Source organism: Brachypodium distachyon, chromosome 4 (assembly GCF_000005505.3).
Source record: "Brachypodium distachyon strain Bd21 chromosome 4, Brachypodium_distachyon_v3.0, whole genome shotgun sequence".
In the NCBI taxonomy this organism is placed as follows: Eukaryota; Viridiplantae; Streptophyta; class Magnoliopsida; order Poales; family Poaceae; genus Brachypodium; species Brachypodium distachyon.
The window spans coordinates 42,092,278-42,117,902 of NC_016134.3; the positions used below are offsets into that span (position 1 = coordinate 42,092,278).

The following is a 25,625-nucleotide window of genomic DNA, read 5'->3' on the forward strand; positions in this document are numbered from 1 at the left end:
TCAGGTCCAACTAGTTCCCGATGGTCCTTAAAGGATCAGCGAGGACTTGGTTGCTCAACCTACCCGCCGGGTCCATAGCCTCCTGGGCTGACCTGCGCGAGCAGTTCGTGAACGCGTTCCAGGGCGGGTACAAGCGCCTGGGAACCATGGCGGAACTGCACACGGTAGTGCAGAAACCGGAAGAGACATTGCGGGACTTCACCAACAGGTTCTCCAACCTCTACTACTCTACCCCTGAGGCGGAAGCGGCCGCCATCATCCACACGTACGCCATCAACGTCCGCAACCCGAACATGCGTGAGAAGCTAAACACGCACCGGATCCGGACCACAAGGGACTCTACGCTCTTGCGCACAAGTGCGCGATGGCCGAGGAAGGGCGCTTGGCACCGGAGCTTGCCGCCAAAGTGGCGGCAAACCCACCGGAGGGCTCCGGGAAGAAGGGCTCCCGGAAACGCGGCGGGAAGGAAGTGCTTGCCGCAGAGCCGGGGGCTCCCCAGAGGCCCATCAAGAAGGCGGCGGCGGCAGGAGCATCGGGTAGCAAGACAGCGGCGGCCGCGCGCTGCCCCATCCACACCAACGCCACCCACGACGCGCAGGACCGCCGCACTCTCTAGACCATCAAGGAGAAGCGCCGCGCTGCCGAGGCTTGCTTCAACTGCGGGGACATCGGGCACCTCTCCCGGGACTGCCCGAACAACCCCCGCAGTGGAGCAGGCCGGGGCCCAGCCGGCGGCGACAGAGGAGAACCCGCGGGGGGTCGCGGTCAAGCCCGCAGCGGCAAGGATCGGCCTCCCGGGGACGCGACAAGCCTCGCACCGAGCAACACGAGGATGACTGCAGCGACGCCGCCGATGAGCCCGGTTTCCAGGAGCCCCGCGATGTCGCCCGCATTCTCGGGGGAGCGTACGCTCTCACGTCTCACGCTGCCGTGAAGCGGCTTACACGTGAGGTCTGCGCCCTCCTCCCCAGCGTGGAGGCGCAACAGCCATTGAGGTGGTCGCACGTGGCGATCACCTTCAACTCGGACGATCATCTGACCCGTCCCTTGGGGGTCAGGGGTACTCCCCCTCGTGGTGTCGCCGATCATAAACAATGTGACAGTGACCAAGGTACTCGTGGACAGCGGGCCAAGCCTCAACCTGCTGTCCGCCAAGCTGGTGGAGAAGTTTCAGCTGCCCCTGGAGCAGATGAAGCCCACCGACCCGTTCCGGGGGATCAACCCCGGAGTGGTGCAGCCCATGAGGCGAATCACGCTCTCGGTGACCTTGGGTTCCCGGGAAGCGTTCCGGACTGAGAACATCGTTTTTGATGTGGCTCACACCCCGTTGCCATACAACGGGATCATTGGTCGGCCAGCGCTGATCAAGTTCATGGTGGCAACCCATTGCGCCTACGGCGTGATGACGATGCCGTCAACATACGACGTACTCTCCATCAAGGTCGATCTGAAGGACGATGCTTGGTGCGTGGGCGAGGTCGTGAAGACCTCCGCAGTGGCGGATCCCGGTGACTACGACGTTGCCGGGAGCGAGGATCTTCTTGCGGGTGAACAACCCGCACAGAAGAAAGCGCAAGCCGCTCCCGGACAGGATGCCAGGGGCAGCTCCAGCTCCAGCCCGCGCGTAAGCAAAGGTGCGAAGCTGAAGGAGGAGGGCACCAAGTCAAGAAAGTGCCCCTGCATGCCGGCAACGAGGCACGCACCGTCTCCATCGGTGCGAGCCTCGCCGACAAATAGGAAAGCGCCCTCGTCGCATTCCTCTGGGAGAACTCTGACGTGTTCACTTGGGAGCCGTCAGATCTTCCCGGAGTCCCTAGGGAGGTGATCGAGCATCGGCTGGCGGTGTGGCCGGACGCGCGGCCCGTCAAGCAGAAGGTTCGTCGGCAAGCACAAGATAGCAAAGACTTCATCCAGCAGGAAGTGGAGAAGCTCAAGAACGCCGGGGCAATCAGGGAAGTGTTGTACCCCACTTGGTTAGCGAACCTGTTGTAGTCCCTAAGGCTGGAAATAAATTGCGCATGTGTGTAGATTTTACCGATCTTAATCGTGCATGCCCTAAGGACCCCTTCCCTGTACCCCGAATCGATCAAATAGTAGATTCTATAGCAGGTTGTGAGTCTTTGTGCTTTGTAGATGCCTTCTCCGTCTACCATTAGATTAAGATGGCAGTCGAAGACGAGGAGAAAACAATGTTTATCACCCCGGTCGGCTGCTACTTTTACACGTGCATGCCTTTCGGGCTGAAGAACGCGGGCTCGACATTTCAGCGCGCCTTGCGCGAGTGTCTGGGGCCCCAGCTAGGCCGGAATATCGAGGCCTACATGGACGATATCGCCGTCAAGTCACGGCGTAGGGACTCGCTCGTCGGCGACTTGCAGGAGACGTTCAACAACCTCCGCAGGATCAAGCTCAAGCTTAACCTCGAGAAGTGCACGTTTGGTGTGGACTCGGGGCACTTGCTGGGCTTCCTGGTCTCTCACAGGGGAATCAAAGCCAACCCATAGAAGATTGAGACGATCGAGAAGACGGAGTCGCCCCGCAAGGTTAGAGACGTCCAGCGCCTCAACAGGTGCGTTGCGGCGCTAGCTGGAGGATATACATCGAGGCACATGCTCGCACCATGGGGCCTCCAGGGCACTAGCTGGGAAAGCGTTCCGCCACGGCTTCTACTGGCCAACAGCACTAGCCGATGCCGAGCAATTAGTCAAGACCTATGAAGCGTGCCAGTTCCATGCCAAGAAGAGCAACTGAAGCGATCCCCCCCCTTCACCAAGGGTTCGATCTTTGTGCTTACCGTGCTAGTCCCTGGATCGACTCACTAGCACACACAGTTTCATGATGAAATATACAGAAACAAAGGTCAAAGTACTTTATTACATCGCATCATCCAGAATTTAATAGTACTTACAACCTCGCATGACCTCTGGGGCCATCATAAAACAAATACTGTTTCAACATCATAAAACAATATTTCAAAATACTGCAGCGGAAAAGGGTAGAACATAAGGGCCACACTACTCCAAGGTGAGAGCATGTTGGAACGTAAGCACATGACCCATGACAAAACGACGAACCTCACTCATCGTCGGATCCACCTGCATTGTTAATTGCAGCCACTACGTGGTCAATACATTTGAATGTATTGGCAAGCTCACTAGAGTTATAAAGGTCCTACCAAGGACATGCATAGTTTGGCTAGGTGGGGTTTGGCTATTTTGCATAAAAGCATCATTATTCAAATCCTATCATTTTTAGACAAATAGTTTTGAATTCTATTGGACACGGGGTAGAAACACCCATGCTCTTATTAACCTAGGCACATTGAGTAGAAACATCAATGCTCCTACCCAGTTCAAACCATTCATTTTATTAGGAAATTTGAATGAGTGAGACTTTCCTTACAGCTTCATTATCTATTTGCTCATAATTGTCCGTAACCGGGGACACGGCTAAGTACTTAGTTTGACACTCTCGAGAGGTGGTACACTTTACCCACAAGAAATCGACGTGTTAATCCCTTGCTGTCCTCAGGGTAGAGTAGCAACGGCATCGATTACAGGAATTTTCAGAACATATTCCCCCAAACCACCTGAGGGACGCGTTCCAACCTACACTGCTACATACCGATGTCACCTCGGATCCAGGTTCATATTTCTTACATCCATCCTGGCAGAGCCCATAATACCATGTGGTTGTACTGGAAGCTACTAAACAGGAAACTAGTCCAGTCTCTGGTTATCCCGGGTGGCATCCCACATTGTGACGCAGGCGCTCCCCGAATCGCACGGGGAGGCGACCATGGACGCTCCCGAATCACACGGAGAGACGACTCAGCGGGCCCCATAGAAATGGACCTAACGTCACGACATCCGAAAACTCAAAGCAGCCCACCCAGGACGGTTCATTGAATTACTTGTTTTGCCATACACTAGGAAAACTATATTTGTAATTCAATAGTATCACATTGTAATAATACCACCCTCGTATATTATCATAGCATAGCATTTTACTACTACGATGGCAATTGGTGGTGAAGTCATGGCAAAGGTATCCTATACTAGTAGGATAGATCATAGCTAGCATAGATACAATAATAATCCTGACAATGCAACTAATAAAATCTAGTGAATAAAATAATAGGTGAATGATCAAAGTGAACTTGCCTTGATAGTAGTTGGAGTTCAAACACTCGTCACAATCGCAAGGTTCGCTCTCCGAGAATACTATACAATCAACAAACATATACACACACAATACAAACATGACAAAAGAATATGTATGCCATGATGTGATGCAAAACATGTGACATGAGTGGGTTGGTTTTATTTGGGTGATCTACTGGTCCAAGGCGTTGATAATTAAGCACATGCAATTAGGGTTTTTAAATAAATTGCAATGGCTAGGATTTAAACTCTAAAATGAGGTTTTATTGGCATCAGCCAGATAGATTAGTTCAAAATATTTGTTTCTCTGTCCCATTGGACAGAGGACAATGAAACAAAATTTTGGGCACTTGTTTCATTCAAAAAGGACTTCTAGATAATTAGTTATGATTTAAAAGGCATAAAACCCTAATCTGTAATTTGAATGTGATTCAATTATTCAAATTTGAAATTGGACAGTGCCAAAAGATTCTAAATTTCCTAAGGATTCCAAAAAAGTGTGGATCACTAATTTGGCCAAACAGATTTAAAGTTATGATCATTTGAAGTTACAGGGGCCTATCTGCAAAAGTGCCTTTTATTATTTCCGGGGGATTAAAATTACATTTTTATTTTATAAAAACCGGGTGCCACGTGGCGCATTATTATTGGACGGTACCGGTTCGGTTTATAAATGTTCTAATCCTAGCCATCGATCTAGATCGGACGGACGAGGGGAGTTCTAGGGTTTACCGGGCGGCGCGGGCTGCCGGAGTCGGAGGAGACGGCGGCGCGGGCACGGGCGCGGCGGCGCGGGGGCGCTCCGGCGACGTGGGTGCGACGGGGAAGACACGGGGAGGCGCGGCGCGGCACGGCGGAGACGGGGGTGCGGTCGGCGGCGCTCGGGGACGGCGCGGTCGGCGCCTAGGACGAAAACGGGCGGCGGCGCGGGCGCGGCTCCGGCGACGGATTCCGGCGGCCTGGCGGCGTGCGAGCGAGGGAAAACCGGGGGGGGGGGGAAGAAGAGGGGGTCGCGGGGGTTATATAGACGAGCTCGGGCGTGAAAAAGGAAGGCCGGAGGAGCGGATTGCGGCGGCGGGCGCGCGGGGACGGCGGCCAGAAATCGCGCGCGTGACCGGCGACGCTTGCCTTCGGGGAAGACGCAGCTGACAGGTGGACCCCACCTGTCAGCGACTGCGGGCGTGCGCGCGCGGACCGGGCCGGTCGGGCGCGGTTGGACTGGGCCGGTTCGGCCCATTTTGGCCGGGCCGGTCCGGTTTACCTTTTTTTTTTCTTTTAGGCCTTTTCTTTTTCTGTTTTCCCATTTCTTTGATATCTTTTGTGTTTGAACTCCAAATTGGTCCAAACAAATTCCAGAAAATTTGTAAAATCATGTTCTACCAAGATACAACTTTTAGAAGTAGTTTCTCTTCAAAATAAAATATGTAAAAATACATTTGCCCTGTAAATGCCTTTAGGGCCATATATCTGTTTAAATAAAATACTTTTTCAACTCCAAACAATTATCCAAAAATTATGGGATAGCTCATATGTGCACTAAACCCCTTTTTTTATATAACCTTTAATGGTTTGAAGATCCAAAGCTCAAATGGGTGTAAACCCTAGGGTTTAAAATGAAATAAAGAATCTTTCCAAAGCCTTTTGAGATTCAAAATTTGAATTCAAATATGCAATTGTGGCATGATGTTTATGAATGCAATGCTCATTTAAAGGTTTGAAATTTTGGGATGTTACAGCAACCCACCAGCGCAAACCCTGCAAGTCATCCCAACCTCGTGGCCGTTCGCGGTCTGGGGGCTGGACATCGTCGGCAAGTTGCCGAGAGCAGTTGGCGGCTACGAGTACCTGCTCGTGGCCATCGACAAAGTTCTCGAAGTGGATAGGGGTGGAGCCTGTCCGAGCCGTCATGACACAGGCGGCCATCAAGTTTTTCAAGGACATTATGCCGGTTTGGTGTGCCTAACGGCATCATCACCAACAACGGCACGCAATTCACTAGTGCGGTGTTCCAAGCTTACTGCAAGGACATGGGCACTAAGATTCATTTTGCCTCTGTTGCTCATCCGAGGAGCAATGGGCAAGTTGAGCGAGCCAACGCAGAAGTACTGCGGGGGCTCAAAACGAGAACCTTTGACATGCTCAAGGGCCACGGAAACACTGGGTTGAAGAACTCCAGCCCGTGCTTTGGTCGCTGCGGACCACACCGAGTCGGGTGACGGGTCAAACTCCGTTTATCCTCGTCTACGGAGCAGAAGCTGTGCTGCCCCTCGAGCTCACGTATGGGTCACCTTGGGTACGCGCGTACGGCGACAAGAGCCAACACACCCAGAGGATTGATGACCTTACCTTCATCGAGGAGATTCGACGCCGGACTGCTGTGCGAGCTGCAGGCTACCAGCTGGGACTCCGTCGTTACCAGGACAGGAGAGTCCGTCCCCGGAGGCTCGAGGTTGGGGACCTCGTCTTGTGCCGGATACAAGGAACGAAGGCCGGGAACAAGTTGACTCCAACCTGGGAAGGCCCTTTCCGGGTAATGCAGGTGACCAGACCGGGGGCTGTCCGGCTGGAAACCGAAGAAGGGTTGCGGTGCCCAATAGTAGGAACATTGAGCATCTGCGCAAGTTCTACCCGTGAAATGGTGGCGCCTTACCCACGGGTGACGCTGCGGCAGCGTGCCTCTTTAAGCTAGCGTAGCCGGGCAAGGCCCGATTGTAATCCGCTAGCACAAAGTTGAATAAAGATAAGTGTTGCTTCAATGAATATTGTGCTTTGCTATTTATGAATGCTTCTGTCTCCTGCTCTAGGTGCACAGAATTGTCTCCTCATCCTTAGCTGTGAGCAGGGGGCTGCCGGAAACCCGAAAATCAAGCTCGTTGCCGGGACGCCCCGAAACGAGGCCTAGCAGTTGCCGGACCCGTCCGCAACGTGCTACGTGCCAGCAAGGCACCATGGGAACAGAAAGATGCTCACACCCAAGTCTGAGGTCGACTCTTCCGTGCCCGGAGGCTGGGAGGTAGGAGGTTATTCAGTTTATACTGTTTTTCATGCATTTCGAAAAAAAAATGCTATGCACCTTGGGCACTGCAGGAATCTGACATGCAGGTTAAAGATGAGGCGAAGGCACACTGTGATGCTCGTGGGGTGGTCACGGGTGTCGTCGTCTTGCAAGTAAGTTGTACATATATGGCAATTACTTCGAGGCTTGATGCAGGAAACTGAGACAGGGCCAGTGCCTCCACGCGGCGACTGGTGGTTCCGCGCGTGTGGAGGCAAGGGCAGCGCTTCGGCTATTTAAAAAAACCAGGGCAAGTGCAACACCAGCAACAGGCAAGAAAACAAGAGATGTCGCAGAGAGGCGATGGTGGTGCATCCCTCTACGCTTGTTGCTGAGGGTGTTCCCACCATCGCGGCCCTGCCGCCGGAAATACGTGTCTGGAATCACACTAAACCAGCGTCTATAGAGGCTCTGAAGATCGGTGAGACACATCCTCTTATTCACTTCCGCTTTTCCAACTCCAATCTTCGGCCTTTGACTTTCCCGAAAAGGCATTCATTCATTGTTCGTTCTGAGGTGGATTCGAACCACGTTTCGATTTCTAGTCCAAACGGCCCAGCGAAAGAGGATTTTCAGTCCCGCGCTGTCAGAACCTCCAGGGATTTCTCCCACCAGAAATGGCGGTGCAGTGGGCGAGGGGCGTCACGAAGACGCCGTGGGGGTGCATGCCTCCGCGCATGCCGCTGGAGGGTGCACTGCCACAGCGTCCTTGCCACGGCTCTCAATAAGGTACTACAAGACCAAAGAGAACGAGAAGCTAAATATCTCATTTTGGGTCCTTGGTTTTTCCCTTTGGTAACGCTGGCTTGCTGAGGTAAGCTCGGTCTCTGTGTTGCCGGAGCGTAGGAAGGACGCTTGCGGGGTGAGGACGCCCCCAACACGTGGCTCGCGGGTCCGTCCCGGAGGCGTGCATGCTGGGGTAGTTAACCCGCGGGCGGAGTGACTAGCCGCTGCTGTTTGGTCCTAGGTCGGCACCGTGGGTCTGTTCCGGGTCCCTAGTCTGGCCAAGCACGTGGTTGGCGAGTCCCCGAGTACGCAAGGCTAAAACACAAGAAGGACAGAGCCCCTCCCCGGCAAGCTAGTCTTAGACAGAGAAGCAAATAAAAGAAGCATCGGATATATTGAAGCTTGAGCAAAACAAGTTGACAAATAACACTTGCGGTGATAAGGAAAAGCTAACATAAAAAGTTGTAAGGCGCCATGCGCCACTTGCAAGGAAAAAAAACAATAGGCAATCATGCGGGAGGTGCTCCCGGGGCGGCTGCGTCGGTGTCAGGTGCATCCTCGGCATCGTGGGCTTCTCCGGCAACCTCCTCAGCAACGGCTTCGTCTTCGTCGACCTTGCCCTGCATCCGCGCCACCATCTCATCCACGACGCTCTGCACCGCTTCCCGGTGGGTCTTGGCCTCTTCCTCGTCCGATCAGACGTCGAAGACCTACTCGAATAGGAAGTCAGGGCAGGCGGAGTGGACCCGGGTGAGAATTTGCCTGGCGACCTGCTCGGCCGCAAGGCCGACTTGCCGGTCCCCGAAGGTCGTGACGCAGCTCTGCAGGCCGCTCAATCGGCCGACGAAGTCAGCAAAGAAGGAAGTGAAGCTCCCCATGTCTGCCCCATCGAAGGAAGCCATAGGGATGTCAAATCCCTGCAGTGCCTCCACCGCCAAGTCCGCCAGCTTCTTTAGCCTGGCCACCTCCCCTGTCCTGCGGGCCCGCAGTTCCGTGCACGCACCACGAGCCTCCTGGGCCTGCAGCTTGTGCTCGCGGCACTCGGACTTCAGCCTGCCGATCTCGAACGCCTTCTTGGTGTTGTCGTCGTCAATCAGCTGGAGTTCCTGCCGCACCGTGTCGAGCTCGCCCTGAAGGGACGAGTTGGCATCTTGGGCGGCCTTGAGCGGCCCTGCCAGCTCGCGCTCCCGGCAGCGGGCCTGGTCCTGTAGCTCCTTCTCTCGGCGCTCTGAGGCTTCGGCTGCCATTGCAGCCACCATCTCCAGCTCTCCGACCTCATGACGGAGGCGCTGGATCTCCAGAGAGTAGCCGGACAGTAAGTCTGTCTTCTCCCAGAGACGCCCCTGGAACGAGTCTAGAGCCGCCTAGGGCTCCTCCTCGCTCTTGGCATGTGTGGCTTTCACCAGCTCGAGCTCTTGCTGGTGCTCTTGCTAGAGCCCACAGCTGCTGGAGGACTTCCGCCTCTGGCACCCCTTGCACAGCAGGCGTCGCACCGACTTGCCGTGCCTGCTAGAGATCCTCTCGGAGCCACACCAGCTCGGTGCGCTGCTCCTCCGCCTCTCGCCGCGCCGCGCCCAGTTTCGCTACCACGCGGGCGTGGTGCTGCTGCACGTCATTGAAGAAATCGACGAACATCCGCTGCTGCTGCTGGATATTGTCGATCACTTGGTGTCCCTGCTGGAACATGCTGGAACATGCTGGGTAATCCAACCCCATGTCCGCCCTGCGAGCTCCCCAGCTCCCGGGCAGAAGGCGGCTCCAGCGGAGGAGGACCCTGCCGCGACCGTCTGTGATCTCGAGGGCGCGTCGGGATTTGACGGTGCGCCCCCGGCCTGGCCAAGCCCTGCTGCTCCTTGCCCATACGAAGGGGCGGGCTGGGGGCTTCTCCGAGGCACCGCCGCCTGCTCCGGCTGGCGGGGGCTGCTCTGTGTCGCCTGCCTCATATGGCGCCCCCTGCATGGCGTCGCCTGCGGCAGCAGCCGCGGCCCCGGCAGGCCCCGCGGCCGATTGCTGAAGGGCTCCGACGGAGGCAATCTCCGCCGGAGCATCATCGTCGACCTCACCGCTGAGGTCGATTACCTGCACCTCTGTGGGCGCGGGCGCAGCCGGAACCTCCCTGGCAACTGCATGAAGAGCATCTGCGTCAAGCATGGGAAATGGCGCAAATAGCTCAAGAAAATGTTGGAATTCGCACGTACCTGCCGCCGGGCCAGTGCCCTGCGAGCCCGAATCGGGGACCCTCGGGTCCCCAGCGGCAGCTGCCGCCGTCACAACAGCCGCGTCAGCAGCATCTCGGTCGCCGTCGCCCGATGTCGGGCGAGGCTTCTTGGTCGGGGCTGCCGGCAACATGCTGGTCTGCCCCCTCTTCCTCGAAGAACTAGAAAATGCAAAAGCAAGTTAGTCAGGCACACAAAAATTGCGAAATCAAAAGTGTTCTAGACAACATTGGACCTACCCCGCCGGTTTGAGCTCACCCTGTCCGCCAGGATGCTCCTCGCCGGAGGGCCGCTTCGCGCGAGGGGAACTGGCGGAGCCGTCGGGGTGGCTGCTGCAGCCGTGTCGCTGTCGCTGAAGGCCCAATTCCCCACGTCGCCGTGAGGCTCCTGAGGCTGCGGGCTAGCCTCCTGCTTGCTCGCCCGCTCTACCGCGGACCGCCTCACCAAGGGGACGTCGTCGTCCTCCTCCGGCACGACCCCGCCAGCTGCCGTGGGAGCGTCGTCGTCGTCGTCGCTGAGGTCTCCTCCGACGCCCAGCGAGGAGTCGTCGGAGTCCGAGCCCTCTGCCCTGGCGGAGGCCTGGCCTTGGCCCCCTTTCCCTGAGTCGGCAGCCGGCTCCTTGCCCCTTTGGGGCCTGGGCTGCGTGGGGGGGGGGGGGTTGCGCCGAGGGGTCCTCCACGATCCCCCACTCGTCACAGAGTTCGGGTTCCCGGGTTCGGGATCCTGACGTGGAGCGGGTGCGCTCCAAGCGGGGGCAGCCGGTAAGGTTCGTCCTTGCCGGTGATGCCCTTCACCCTGAACTGCACTTCCCCCGGGAGGAGGTCCGTGCGTTGCAGCCGGGTCCGGTCGCCGGCCCCGGTGTACATCCACACCGGATGTGAGTGCCGCAACAGGGGAGCCACGCGTCTCCCGATGAAGTGGCGCGCCACATCCGTGTCCGTGAGCTCAGCCTCACGGAGCGCCTTGATCTTTGCACAGATTGGGGCCAGCTCCTTGTCCTTCTGGTCACGGAGCGTCCAGTCGTCAGATCCCTTCGGAGGCTCAAGGGGCTCCTCGTGGAACTCCTGGAGCTCGTCGGTGCGCACCCAGCACCAGTCGCCGCGCCACTCATGCTTGATCTTCTTCTTCCCCAGCTCGACGAATTCCGACTTGATCCTGTCGCGGAATCGGAACACTACTCTCGAGGACAAGGGTGCCTTCTTCTCCACCCTCGGGTAGTAGTAGTGGTGGAATAGAGCCACCGACGGCATCACCCCCACGAACGCTTCACAGAGGTGTTGGAAGACGACCAATGTGAAGAACGACGTGGGGTGAACCTCGTTGGGAATATGCCCTAGAGGCAATCATGTATGATGTAATTCCCAATGTATTCATAAATATTATTAAGTTGTCCTTGTTTGAACATCTGATATGTATCATTGAATATGTGATTTGATTGTGGAACTATGTATTCATGTTGTTCATACTAAATTGTCCTTAGTCATTGAGGTTGTGCTGGACACATAACCTAGACTAATGTGAAAGTTGGCTGATGACTCGGTTCCACTTGTCATGGGCATGGTGATGTCATTCCAGCTTACACGGACTCGGCTAAAGAGTTTAGCGAGTCGGACTGACCCATATTGAGATGCAACGAGTAGGTCGTCATTTGCATGTCTCAATCAATGTAATCCTTAGACCTGAGGTTATCGCACAATCCGAGTTGTGGATCACCAACTTAGGTTCTGTCAAACGTTGTTCCGTAACAGGGCAGTTATAAAGGCAGAGTTCAGGTTGACTGAGAATCAAGCTGTGTGATGTGGATAACCAAGATGGGATTTTGCCCCTCCGACTGGAGAGATATTCTCTGGGCCCTCTCGAGTGATATGATTCGGGAAGCATGGCCATGCGCGACTTGGTTAACTGTTAACCGGGTCGATCGACTAAGAGTTAGTCGGATGAATCATATATCACAGATCGAGAAGAGAGTTGAACTATTAAAGGGATGACGATTAATCGCCTATAGTTTGACAAGGTATATCGTGAGGCAAAAGGGACTAAGACGTATGTCACATTGGAAGGTACGTCGTCATGACTCGATGGTACTTGGGAGTCGGCACGTTCTGCTAGGAGCCGCTACCGATTGATCGATTGTGAGTCGGACTCCAATCGTGTCCAAGTCGCCATGAGCCTGTGGGGTCACACACTTAAGAGCGGGAGCAAGTATTTGGTCGGGTTGGACCCGAACTGGAATTGGGCTGACAATGCGAGTTGGACTCGCAGGGTGGATGGGCCACAAGGCTTGGAGCCCACTTCCACTCGATATATAAGCAGGGGCGTGGGATGCCTAAGGGGCACGGTTTTTCCACTCTCATGCGTTGAGAACCCTAGCCCGATTCAGTTCAACCGTCGCACCGGACCTAGCAGTCCGCCGCCGGAGCTCCTCCTCGCACGTGTGGATACCGGCAGAGGTGCTGTACGTTCAGCACTTCGACGATCGCGGGATTGGATCGGCTGGATCGGATCGAGGGACTGCACTGCATCAAGGCGCCGCATCGATAATCCGCAACTGCGCGTCTAGTGGTAATCCTCGTGGCCTTCTACCTCGGCTAGATCTTGGGAGTTCGCGTAGGAAAAGTTTTTGTTTATCTCTACGCGCCCCTTCAAACCTGTGCCATGATGAGCCCATAGGTCTCTATGATGGCTGAGAGGAAGTAGGAGTGCGGCGGCACGAACCCGGCATGGATGAACCTCCCGAAGATCCAGAAGTATTGTGGGTCGCGCTCCGCGCCGACGGGGAGAATCCGCGTCGGCCCGTACTCGTTGTGCTTGGTGGCCAGCGCCAAGACCAGCTTGTCGACCCCCTCGCCGTTGTACCCGGAGGGGGGGGGAAGAAGGCGAACTTAGCCCGCATTTCCTCATCCTTCCGGGCCCGGTCCGACAACTCCTTCTTACTGGCCTTCTCGCGCTTTTCCCCCTTGCTGGTGCTCCCCTTGGGACGATTCTGGCCCTTGGAAGACATCGGCGGAGGTGGAGACGTGGTTTGGTCAGAGTTGGGGCGCGGAGAGCTTGGGAGGAGGCAATGGCAGGAGCAAGAGGCAATGGGGAGTGCCCGCCGCCGGCCTTGGATATTTATCGGGACTGGCGGGCTGCAACGGACACCCCCACGATCGGTAATAAAATGCCCTAAAGAATCGGAGATTAAGAGTGGGGTGCGCGACGTGGCCTTAACTCTCTGGTGATTAAGGGGGATAAGGCACGAAATCGTGCGCCCGACCGTTCCGCTCGGAGGAGTGGAGCTGTAAATGCGGCCCGCGAGGCCGGGTGCCAGGGGACTCCCCTTGGGACCCACGCGTCGGATAGGGCGTAGCCCGGCAACCGACCGAGAATAGCACTTGCTGGGAGCTTCAAGACCGCCGGCCCACGCCCGGGGGCTACTGTTGTACCAGTGGCCCACGAGGTCCCACGGATACGGGACGCGTGGCTCGTCAGTGACGAAGCCCCGTCAGGAAGGCCTCCCGGGAAGTGATGTCCGGGAAGACTGCCTCGAGGAGATGGCCCTTGGTGAAGGGTGAAGCTAAGGGCCGAATACAAGAAGCCCCCAGGAACCCCGGTGTCGGGAAGCTGAAGGAAAGCCTCCCGGCAGCTAGCCGCGTGCACTAGCCGGGAATGGGCACCCCAGCAACCCACGCTCGGGCATGCAGGCGGGACCCGCAGAACAGTAAAGACAGGACAAGACGGCGGGCGCAGTGCATTTAATGCACCGACATGAGTCTTATCAGTAGGCCTAGTCTTGCTTGGCAAAGCTAGGGCGACTACCTTGCAAACCATTTTTTCTACCGTGTACAGTGGACCGGGCGCTGCATGGCGTCTAGCATGGATGAACAAAAATGTTTTTCATGTGGCTGTGACATGCGTCCGGAAAACGTGTCACGCTGCATGCATAGGCACCTATGGTATCCCCTTGTCTATAAAAAGAGGACCGATGCCACCGGTCAAAGGGTTCGGTCCCGTTCGGTTCAGCATTCACCCAAGTAGCCAAGCCCTGAGGGACAAGTAGCAAAGCCCGGGAGCTCCCCGGCGACCTGTAAAACACATACAAGGAAATACAACTCTAAAGCAGGACGTAGGTATTACACCTCCGGGTGGTCCGAACCTAGGTAAATTCTCGTGTCTACACTTCGTGTCCATCGTCACGCCGGCGATCGCCGGAGCGATCATCTCGCCCTCCACCGAACCAAAAAGGGGTGCTCGGCATCCCCGGTGTCGGAGACCCGTGCTCCAACATGTGTCAAACTAGTTTTCTTTTATCTTTTTATCTTTTAGTATATCTGTTCTTAAATATAAGAAGTTTCAGCTTTGTCAGTTTGTCCTAATCTCATTCTTTTTTCAAGTTTGACCACGTTTGAAAAGTTTGACTTGAAAAGTTTGACTTAAGACGAAGATATGACTTCGGAAGGAGTATTTCCGTTGAGCAATTAATGGAAAGGAGACCAACATACTACATATTTACACTTCGCATCGAAAAAAAAAAACGGTGGCTACAACAAGAATACTAGCAGCCGTCGTTCTTCTGAAGCTAACAAACGGCTGCATACTGGTTAAGCCCTACACATGGCGCCGCAACACATCCGTCAAAGCTGCAGGGCCTCGCGACAGAGCTCAGGAACGCCTTCATGACTTCCGCGGAGGCATCTTTCCCGAGCAAGCACATGGCGTACTCCACGACAGCGGCGTCGCAGGGCAGCGTGATCCGGCCATCGTCGCCGCCTGCGAACCCAAACTCCTCCTGAGCCATCCTCAGGAGCTCGCCAAAGACGGCCGTGCCGAGGTACCGTAGCGGCACCTCGAACCGACACCCGTCGGCGGTGTACACGACGCAGTGGCCCTTCACCGCCACCGATGACGTCGTGCAGCACTCATCGGCTGCTCTTGTAGACGTAGTTCGCGTGAGCCTCTTCCTCCCCATGGCTGCCATCTTCTGCCACTTCTTTGCCATCTGAGCAAGCCTCTTGGCACTAACCATGGTTGCTTGCTTCTCCTCCTTAATTTCTTGGCTGAAAGTTCAGAGAAACTTTTGTCTCTCTCAAGTGGTGTTCACCTCGGTGTGTAGTGCTTGGCTTGTGGGTGAACTGATGATGCGATGGTGGTGCTAAGTACTAAGCAGGTGACTTTATAGTGATGAGGAAGAGAAGACAGAAGAGGAGCATCGATCATATTCAGTTTAGGTGCAGCTGTCATGACAAGTTGGCAAGGGACAGAACCATGAGCTCAGAACATGCAATGCTAACTGCAAGTGTAAGGCCAAGATATATGCCAATGTGATCTTGATTTGATTCCTCTGGGGCCATCTCTTTGCTCTACTTGCTGGGAACTGTACTAGCAGTGTAGGGTGCTTAGACATCACAGTTTGCTGCCATGCTGCCATGTTTCAGTTAGTGGCAGCTGATGACTATGAGGACCACCCATAAACTAGGTCCATTTTTCTTTGTGATTGCGCAACGAGAAACCAATTTGTTATTATTTTTAGGAGAAAACCAGTTGATTATTTGGGTGCCTGCTTGATTTATATCCTAATGATAAGAAGTATATAGAGTGGTCCTGAGATGGAGATATCTGGTCTGCCAGTTGTTCATGCATGCTTCTCAATCTGTTCTTTCTGAACATTCAGTTGAAAGCTTTGTACATGGTCTAGCACATGATCTGTTTGATTTCCGGCGTCCCACATGGCGACTGCTACTTGTTGCACTTTTTTCTTCCTTCTGGGTAAAGGAGTACAGGATTATAGAACCAAAATTGTTGTAAAGCTGGAAGTAGTTTATCACATTTCCAACCAGAAGCAGATGATGCGTTTCAGGTCCAGTGTATGCACTGTAACTGCAGTATGATGCTTCAAATACAGGTTCAGCTTTGACTTGTCCAGCCTTCTGCATTCCTTTTGATTCTGAACTTGTATACATTCAGATACTGTAACATATTTTGTTACCTGGGCTTTCTCCCAGTGAGCTTTGGCTGCTTTATTATCATACAATCTGCCTGAGTGCCTGGCTAGTTTGGTACTGAACATGACGAAGCGATGGCAGTGGCACTTGTCAGTGTGGCAAGCTGGGATTCTGGGGAGGGACAAGGCCATGAGCACGTAGCGTGGAATGCCGCTGCAACTGCAAGCCTATCGATGCATGCATGCTGCGTGCGCGTTTTCTGACCAGGTTTTGCATGGGGCCAAAAAGTGCCGGATCTAGTGCTTTTGGGGGGTCTGCTTCCGGTGCTTTGCTTGCATATCAACAGTGCAGAGTGCAGACATTGCCATACTGACCACTTCAGTGGGGAACCGGCATGTGGGCCGCATGTTAATCAGGCACAACGTGTGTGCTGATAATCATGATATGATCTCCAGTTCCATTAGCAAGCAAGCAAGCAAATCGATTAATTGTATCTCAACACATGTACATCTCAGTATGGCAGCACACCGGCCGTGATATCCGAAACCAGACAAAAACTGCTATACTGTATGATCGTCTCCAACATGAGCCAGAAAGATTAATTGGCCCCAGAGATATCGAATCAAGATCACAGTGCCATACATCTTGGGCATACACTTGCAGTTAGCATTGCATGTTGTGAGCTCGTGGCTCTGTCCCTTGCCAACTTGACATCGATCCACAAGACCATGTCAGAGACTGCACCAAAAACTGCATGTACTGTTAGAGCACTGTTATTATCTTCTCTTCCCCCTCGTCTTTAAATCCATCAGCTCTGAATCACCATTCCCATCCACATTCCACAAGCAAAGCACTGCCGCAACCGCAAGCTAGTTCAGCTGAATACTTGACACCAAAACACTTACCTCTGAACTTTCTGAAAGAAGCAACCATGGTGAGCGCCAAGAGGCTTGCTCAGATGGCAAGGAAGTGGCAGAAGATGGCAGCCCACGGGAGGAAGAGGCTCACACGGCCGACGACGACGGCCGACGAGTGCTGCGCGACATCGCCTTCATCGCCGGTGGCCGTGAAGGGGCACTGCGTGATGTACACCGCCGACGGGGCGCGGTTTGAGGTGCCGCTGCCGTACCTCGGCACGACGGTCGTCGGCGAGCTCCTGAGGATGTCCCACGACGAGTTCGGCTTCGCCAGTGATGGCCGGATCACGCTGCCGTGCGATGCGGCGGTGATGGAGTATGTCATGTGCCTGCTCGGAAGGGACGCGCCGGAGGAGGTGAAGAGGGCTTTCCTTAGCTCTGTGGTCAGGCCTTGCCACTGCGAGGATGGCTTGGAGCAGTACTCAATGGGACCTACTAGAGTAGCTGTTTCTGGTTTCTGAAGATACGAAGAGTGAAATTGATTAGCCTTTTCAACATTCGTTTAGGACTTGGGAAGATGTAAATACATTGTTCCTTATGCGAGTTAGGAAATGGAAGGATCATATTGCAAGTTGGCAGATATGCAAGGGCCCGGCTTTAACATCTCCATAAACAGTTTCAGCTTCTCTATTCTCAGAAACTGTGGTACGAAGAAGCATGTGAGACACAACTATGGTTAAAATAGTTTGCATCATCGAAGTGCATTGCTCAGCAAACAAAATGTCATTCAACACAACCTTACCCCTTTCCACAAAACCCCCCGTCAAAGGACTTGTTTGGTTACGTATGTGTTTATCTATATTAATATATGAAAATACACTCTCTTACAACTTGTTTGGTTAGGCTTAATTTGTGCTCTTCTCGACTTTTGGCTTATAAGCCAAAAATACACATATTTATGTGTTTTTGGTTTTGGCTTTTGACTGGATATTGTTACACGAAGATATATATAATATCATCGTGTTAGGCTTAACGTGTCGACCCTGGCCCAATCGGAGGTCTCCTGCTAGTTGTGCCGCGTTGCCCCAGCCGCTGCCATCGTCGGTCAGTCGCTGGCCATCTCTAACCCTAAGTTGGGTCGTCAACCTTGCTTGCTCAAGAGAGATCCACGTTTGTGACGACGTAGGCTGCTCGAAAGGAGACGGGAGAGAGAGGAATCATGGGAGGAGGATTCAATGAAGTTAGTGCAAGTGACTTTGGGTGCCTGACATGTGGGTCCAACAGTCCGCTAGCCCACATGTCATCCACTTGAAGTCACCTTCAATACTTCGCCGAAGCTGCGTGGGAGGCAGAGAGCTAAGAGAAGAGGAGATAGACCGTCAACTATTCAACCACGTAGCACGGACTTTTTCTGTTTCAAAATAAGTGACGTGGATTTGTATCACGTCACTTGTGAGCCAACTGCCTATTTGTTTCTCAATTTGTAACGATAGTGCGGCGGGGATCCGAATTACATCTGGAAGCTCAAAGCATCAAATCGTCGTTAAAGATCTTTGCATTTCGCTGCTTCCAAATGCTGAGAGGACGGAGACGACGGCGGTGGAACTGGCTCGGGCTGACGGAAAGTTGGCCTGCCATTGACGTCGTTTTCGATTCTGTATTCCGGTGAAAATGAAATGTTGGCCTAGGCGCCTATAGCATCCGCAGAAGCGTCCTCGTCTTTCTCGCGATCTTTCTTCTCTCCGATGCCCACTCCTCATCCACAAAACTAATAGAGGTCAACCAGTCGAGACTGGTGTCATCGATCGAGCGGTTGGAGCAGACATGGAGTCTGCGGCTGCGAGCGCTTTCCTGAAGAGCGTCATGGGGAGGCTCTTCCTGGTGCTGGAGAAGGAGTACAACAAGCAGAAGGGCCTCAGGCAAGACACCCTCTCCATCCAGCAGGACCTCCGCATGATCGCCGCCGCCATGGACGACCGCCTCCACGCCCTGGGGAACAGCCCACGCCGCACGGCCGTCGCCAGGCTGTACAGCGAGGAGATGCTCGGCCTGGCGCACGACGCGCAGGACTGCATCGACCGCATCGTGCACCGCCTCACCTGCAGGCCGCGCGGCGGGGGCGGCGGCGGAGGGGCGTCGCTGGTCCGCCGGGTCGCGCACGAGCTGAAGAAGGTCCAGAGCCGCTCGGGCTTCGCCGACGAGATCCACAAGCTCAAGTCCCGCCTCAAGGACGCGCACCAGCGGGTCATCAGTATCCCCATTGCCGCCCCCACCTACCACGAATTCGCCTCGCCGCCGCCGTCCTCGAAGACGTGTCGCGTGGCGCGGAACCCGGTGGGCATCGGAAAGCCCGTGGAGGAGCTCCTCTCGCTGCTGGACGAGGTGGAGGGTGAGCCGGAGCAGCTGAGGGTGATCTCCGTCGTGGGATTCGGCGGCTTGGGGAAGACCACCGTCGCGAGGGCGGTCTACGACAGTCCTCACGCCGCGGAGAGATTCGACTGCCGTGCTTGGGTCGCTGCCGGTCGCTCAACAGAGACCAACGGCGACGGGGTCGGTGAGATCCTACGCGATATACTCCGGCAAGTTCTCCCCGAAGACGGCATGGATGTCGGCGACGACCAACGTCTTGAAGCCTTGCTCACTGAATACCTCAAGCACAAGAGGTGTGCATCTTTCCGACTCTTTTATTCTGCAGTAAAATTGGAATTTTGGGATCTCGGAATTCAATTCGCCTATTCTTATTGAAGATCCAAATTCCATTCTAGTATTGCCCAGTCGTTCCAGTTGTAGTGGTGTCTGGCTTGCAAACAAAACATTACACTTCAAAATGATTTAGCACATGTGGAAGATACTAACCTGGGTGCTCAACATTGACCAGATATGGAAAGTGGGGATGGGCTGGATATATAGTGGATACAGATTCAAAACCTCTTTCTTCTGAATTTTCCTATTGTAAATCTTCACTGTTCCATTGCATCTGCACGACTCATCTTTTAACTTTTGCTTTTCATCTCCTAATTTGACTGATAGGTACTTAATTGTCATTGATGATATTGGGATGGAGCAATGGAGCGCTATAAACTCCACCTTTGAAGACAATGGTGAAAGAAGCAGAATACTACTGACCACAACTATTCACTCAACAGCTAATATATGTAGCCATGGCAATGGTTATGTGTACCAGCTGAACACACTTGGTGAAGAGGACTCCAAGAAAATAGCACTTCAGGGAGTACAATCGCCTGAGCTGGAGCAGGGTTCGAAGACGCTGCTGCAGAAATGTGGTGGTCTTCCACTTGCTCTTGTTAGTGTCTCTGATTTTCTGAAAAGTTCAGGTGAGCCCACAGGGGAGCTGTGTGCAAAGCTATGTCGCAACCTGGGTTCTCATCTGAAGGAGAAGCATGACCATGACAACTTCACAGAACTGAGAAAGGTGCTTATGCACAACTACGACAGTTTGTCTGTATACGCTATGACCTGCCTGTTGTACCTTGGTGTATTCCCAAACAATCGTCCCCTCAAAAGGAAAGTTGTGATCAGGCGGTGGTTAGCTGAAGGATATGCACGGAGTGACTCTCTTCGCAGTGAAGAGGACATCGCGGATGAGAATTTCAAGGCACTTATCGATCGGAATATCATCCAGCCTATTGATACAAGAAACAATGCTGAAGTGAAGACGTGCAGGACTCATGGCATCATGCACGAATATGTGCTCCAAAAGTCTGTGTCACAGAAGTTCATCGTGACATCATCTCGTGATCATCCAAGAGCCTGTGTGAATTTTAATAATGCTTGCCACCTTTCTATCCATGGTGGCAATGTGACAGATGGCGACACATCTGATGAGGATTTATCTCGTGTTCGGTCTCTGACAATTACTGGGAACGCAGGTGATGCTATTTCTTATGTTCATAAGTGCAAACTACTACGAGTCTTGGATCTGGAAGAATGCAATGATCTGGAAGACAGTCATCTCAAACACATTGGCAAGCTATGGCATCTGAGATATCTAAGTGTTGGGGGCACTATTGGGAAGCTTCCGAGCAGCATCGGAGAAATGCATTGCTTAGAGACCCTCAATTTGAGGAGAACCAAGATAAAGACATTGCCCATTGAGGCCATTATGATGTACCACTTAGCCCATCTGTTCGGGAAATTTACGGTTGACAAAGACGATATGAAGAATGCAAACAAGATGAGTAAAGTAATGAAGTTCTTGTCTGGAAACAAGAGTAACCTGAAGACTTTAGCTGGATTTGTTGCCAATGAGGGGCAAGGGTTTCTGCAACTTATGGGTCACATGAGAAATCTGAGAAAGGTCAAGATATGGTGTCAGCAAGTTGCAGAAGGAGCTAACTACACCACTGATCTTTCCAAATCCATTCAGAATTTCACTAAGGTTCCCATAGACAGTGCTGGTGCTAATTCTCTATCACTTGATTCAGAAGAATGTTCCGAAGACTTGCTGAATTCACTTGATTTTGATCCATGCCCCGAAGGTTTCAAATACAATCTGAGGTCACTGAAGCTACATGGCAAACTACTCCAGTTACCTCCATTTGTTACCTTGCTGTCAGGTCTCACTGAATTGTCTATTTCATCCATTACTCTGACACGGGATTTGCTATCTTCCCTGATCAATTTGGGTAACTTGCTTTACCTCAAGCTGATCGCGTATCAGCTTGAGAATTTTGAGATGAAAAAAGGGGCATTCCCAAGTCTGCGACGTCTGTGCTTTATAGTGCAAAGTCTCTCGTCAGCTCTCCCAGCAATTGAACAAGGAGCTCTGCCGAACCTCGTCTCACTGCAGCTGCTCTGTCCGGGTCTAGTTGGTCTTTCAGGCATCCAAACCAGACACCTCAAACATCTCAAGGAGGTCACGGTTGACCACCGAGTGCCTGACCAAACAAGACATGATTGGGAACAAGCAATGAAGAACCACCCGAATAGACCGAGACTCTTGTTGCTCAAAAGTGGTACTGTTTCAGTGGAAAGCGAGGGACCGGGCCAAGAAGAAGCTTATGCCATGAGGGAGAAGCGGAAAATATGTCTTGTCCAACCAAGTCCTGATGATGGATTGGATTCTGGTCTCAAGAAGATGCGGCTTTCAGATTCTTCTTCGCGGCTCCAAGTGACCGTCCATCCAGTGCTGTTGAGGGACACGAACAATGTTTATCAGAACAATGTTTATCATTTGCAAAACAAGGCTGAGATGGACGGTAATTTGCCTGAACACACATCAAATAAAACAGTTAAGCCTTTGCGTGGTGCCTGTCCCCTTGCTGCAGAACTTAAGAGAGAGAAGATCGACAATGTTGAGTTGCGGGTTGTTACTGACTCCCAGCGCAAACAATTTGATGATCTGGTGAGGCAGTTAAAGGAATCAGACAAAGCTATGCTGCCATCTAATTCCTCTACACAGTGATGAACCTGTCTATATCATCATGGCAGTGCTAGTTCAGCAAAGCAAACTGCCACGGAGATGATTCAGCATGGGCTATCAAATCAGAGACAGAAGAAACGATGAACTGCGGTTGTATTGTATGGTCTGTAATATACCTCTTGGCACAAGATCTCTCTCCTCAGTTTATTGTCTACCATAGTTTTCTGTTGTTACAAAGTCCACCATGTTGTTACCGAGGATCAGATGTCAAAAAAACTGTTTGTTTTTTCTGCAGAGATGTACTTACAGTAGTTTCAGTATCTGCGCATATGAAGTTTGCAGTTGCTCTGTCAGTCAGTCAGCACCAGCACAGGAATGCTGATAAATGTAAACTATATGCAGTTTACATGTACTGTACCGCAACAACACAAGAATGTCAATTAATTCCTCGACATGCCTACCAACTAAACTGCAAAGAAAATCCTTACCAGTTTGGGACTTGTCAATTTGGCAACATGCAAATTCATGCGAGGAATGGGTTGTGTTCAGGCCAGACTAAAAGTATGCGGACAACCCAGGAACCAAGGTGGAGAGCTTGCAATTGCAACATAATCTTTGTTTCCATGTTCAATCTACCAGTTGCATCTGTATATTCACATAATGCATAGAACAAAATCAGGTCTAAAGCAAGCGCAACGCCAGCCATTCTTCGCAAGCTAACAAACAGCTGGAAGTGCTATACATGGCGCCAACACACAGCCGTCAGAACTGCATGGCCTCACAACGGAGCTCAGAAATGCCTTCACAACTTCTGCCGAGGCATCACTCCTGAGCAAGCAGAAGGCGTATTTCATGACCGCGGCATCACAGGGCGGCGTGATCCTGCTGTCCACGAACCCAAACTCCTCCAGGGACATTGTCAGGAGCTCGCTGAAGAGTGCTGTGCTGAGGTATGGCAGCGGCACCTCGAACTTCCCCCCGCCAGCCGTGTACACGATGCAGTGGCCCTTCACCGCCACTGATGATGTCAGGCAGCACTCATTGGCTGCTCTCGTCGTTGTCCTTGTGAGCCTCTTCGTCCTGAGGACCGCCATTCTCTGCCAACTTTTTTCCATCTGAGCAAGCCTCTTGGCACTGACCATGGTTGCTTCTTTCTTTCTTGGCTCAAGGTTCAGAAGAGCTTTTGTCTCAGGTGGTATTCAGGTAGTTGTTGTAGTGCTTGGCTTGTGGATGAACTTACGATTAGATGGTGCTAAGCGGATAGATTTATAGTTGGGGGAGAGAAGCATATAGTTTAGGTGCAGCTATCATTACAAGTTGGCAAGGGACAGAACGATGAGGTCAGAACATGCAATGCTGCGATGGTTGTGCAATGGCAGGATAGCACTGTGATCTTTATTAGATTTCTCTGGGGCCGACCCCTTTGCTACTTGCATTGTCTTGGGTGTGCTTGGACATCACAATTTGCTTCCATACTGACCTGTTTTAGTGGCAAGGATAAGAGGACTACGTGTAAATTGGGTCCATTTCTGTTTGTTATTGATAAGATCAGTATATCAAGTGGCCCCTGAGATGGAGATATCTTAGTCTGACAGTTGTTCATAACTTCATGTTCATCACAATTTGTTGCTGAGCAACCGGACTAAATCTCTTTTGTAGCTTTTGTAATCTGTTAGCTGTAGTGTTTCGGACTTGTAGTTTCGGTCTTCTTTACTTTCAGATACACTTGAAACAGACTTTGTGCTCTATGCTTTAATATATGGAGTGCGACCGCTTTTTTCTTGGGCAGATGGGAAAAAAATTCATGGTGCTTGATTAGTGGAATATTGCCTGAACTGATTATTTATCACTGATTCATTTTGTTTCCTGATTTATAGTTTCCTATGTGGACCTGCAAGATTGCTACCAGGTGATATCTCTTCTTGAAATTATTACTGCAGGGAGCGGTAACTTATCAAATTCTATGGGTAATGCTATTCACAGCCCATTTGAAATTTCAAATGAACTTTGACAAAAATGGTTGAATTTGCCTGAATTGTGTCCAAAACTTTTTTTCCGTTCAGTATGGAGCCTTCTGGGATGGTAGCAGTAACTCCAGTTACTGGAAAATCCTGGACGGTAACCAGAGGTCTAGAACCCTTGTTTTCATGAGCTCATGAGTCCCAAGTCTTAGATCTGTCAAACGGAATTGCAATATGTTTCTTCCATTTCCCATGTAACATATAAAATCATGTACATCATCCTAAACAAAAGCTTATAAGGCTAATCAATTTCACTCTTTGGATCTTCAGAAACTTGAAACAGCTACTGATCTAAGTCCCAAGGAGTACTGCTCCAAGCCATCATCGCAGCGGCAAGAAGGCCTGGCCACGGAGCTGAGGAAAGCCTCCACCTCCTCCGGCGCGTCCCTTCTGAGCAGGCACAGGACGTATTCCATCACCGCCACATCGCACGGCAGCGTGATCCGGCCATCACTCGCGAAGCCGAACTCGTCATGGGACATCCTCAGGAGCTCGCCGACGACCACCGTGCTGAGGTACAGCAGCGGCACCTCAAACCGCGCCCCGTCGGCGGTGTACATCACGCAGTGCCCCTTCACCGCCACCGACGATGAAGACGATGTCTCGCAGCACTCATCGGTCGTCGTCGTTCGTCTGAGTCTCTTCCTCCCAAGTGCTGCCATCTTCTGCCACTTCTTTGCCATCTGAGCAAGCCTCTTGGCACTCACCATCGTTGCTTCTTGCAGAAAGTTCAGAGGTAAGTGTTTTGGTGTCAGGTATTCAGCTGGCAAACTTGTGGTAGTGCTCTGCTTGTGGATGGGAATGGTGGTTAAGACTTAAGAGCTGGTGGATTTATAGGCAAGGGAAGGAGAAGAGAATGGTACATGCAACAAGAAGTTTTAGGTTCAGCTATGGATCGATGACAAGTTGGACAGAGCCACGAGCCCAGAACATGCAATGCTAACTGCAATGCAAGTGTCAGGCCAAGATGTATAGCGATGTGATCTTGATTTGATACCTCTGGGGCCAATATATGTTTTTGGATCATGTCGGAGACAATCATACATCACATAGCAGTTTGTCTGGTTGGAGAGCCACAGCGTGCTGCCATACTGACCTCCTTAATGGCTGATTAAGAGGCACGCGTGCTTCTTGAGAAGTATACATGTGTTGAGATACAATTAAACGATTTGGTTGCTTGCTAATGGAACTGGAGATCATATCATGATTATCATCACATAAATTGTGCCTGATTAGCATGTGCCCCACATGCCGGTTCCCCACTGAAGTGGTCAGTATGGCAA

The 25,625-nt window shown here is 52.4% G+C and overlaps 5 protein-coding genes across 5 annotated transcripts; 2 read left to right on the top strand and 3 right to left on the bottom strand.

Annotated features, from left to right (window-relative positions):
• Window positions 1–14,586: 14,586 nt before the first annotated feature.
• LOC100822474 (auxin-responsive protein SAUR36) lies at window positions 14,587–15,303 on the bottom strand. The gene has a single exon (XM_010240155.3). The coding sequence runs from the start codon at window positions 15,163–15,165 to the stop codon at window positions 14,719–14,721; it is 447 nt and encodes a 148-aa protein (XP_010238457.1). The 5' UTR covers window positions 15,166–15,303; the 3' UTR covers window positions 14,587–14,718.
• A 1,250-nt stretch (window positions 15,304–16,553) lies between these two features.
• Window positions 16,554–17,607, top strand: LOC100846460 (auxin-responsive protein SAUR36). Its single transcript, XM_003578521.4, has one exon. It carries the CDS (start codon window positions 17,013–17,015, stop codon window positions 17,457–17,459), a length of 447 nt encoding a protein of 148 aa, XP_003578569.1. The 5' UTR covers window positions 16,554–17,012; the 3' UTR covers window positions 17,460–17,607.
• Window positions 17,608–18,515: 908 nt separating this feature from the next.
• On the top strand, window positions 18,516–22,649 carry LOC100822785 (putative disease resistance RPP13-like protein 3). Its single transcript, XM_014902504.2, has 2 exons — window positions 18,516–19,601; window positions 19,969–22,649. The coding sequence occupies exons 1-2, from the start codon at window positions 18,763–18,765 to the stop codon at window positions 22,361–22,363; spliced, it is 3,234 nt and encodes a 1,077-aa protein (XP_014757990.1). The 5' UTR covers window positions 18,516–18,762; the 3' UTR covers window positions 22,364–22,649.
• Window positions 22,650–22,922: 273 nt separating this feature from the next.
• Window positions 22,923–24,173, bottom strand: LOC106866729 (auxin-responsive protein SAUR36). The gene has a single exon (XM_024463538.1). The coding sequence runs from the start codon at window positions 23,461–23,463 to the stop codon at window positions 23,038–23,040; it is 426 nt and encodes a 141-aa protein (XP_024319306.1). The 5' UTR covers window positions 23,464–24,173; the 3' UTR covers window positions 22,923–23,037.
• A 324-nt stretch (window positions 24,174–24,497) lies between these two features.
• Window positions 24,498–25,184, bottom strand: LOC106866750 (auxin-responsive protein SAUR36). Its single transcript, XM_024463536.1, has one exon. The coding sequence runs from the start codon at window positions 25,050–25,052 to the stop codon at window positions 24,609–24,611; it is 444 nt and encodes a 147-aa protein (XP_024319304.1). The 5' UTR covers window positions 25,053–25,184; the 3' UTR covers window positions 24,498–24,608.
• Window positions 25,185–25,625: the final 441 nt, after the last annotated feature.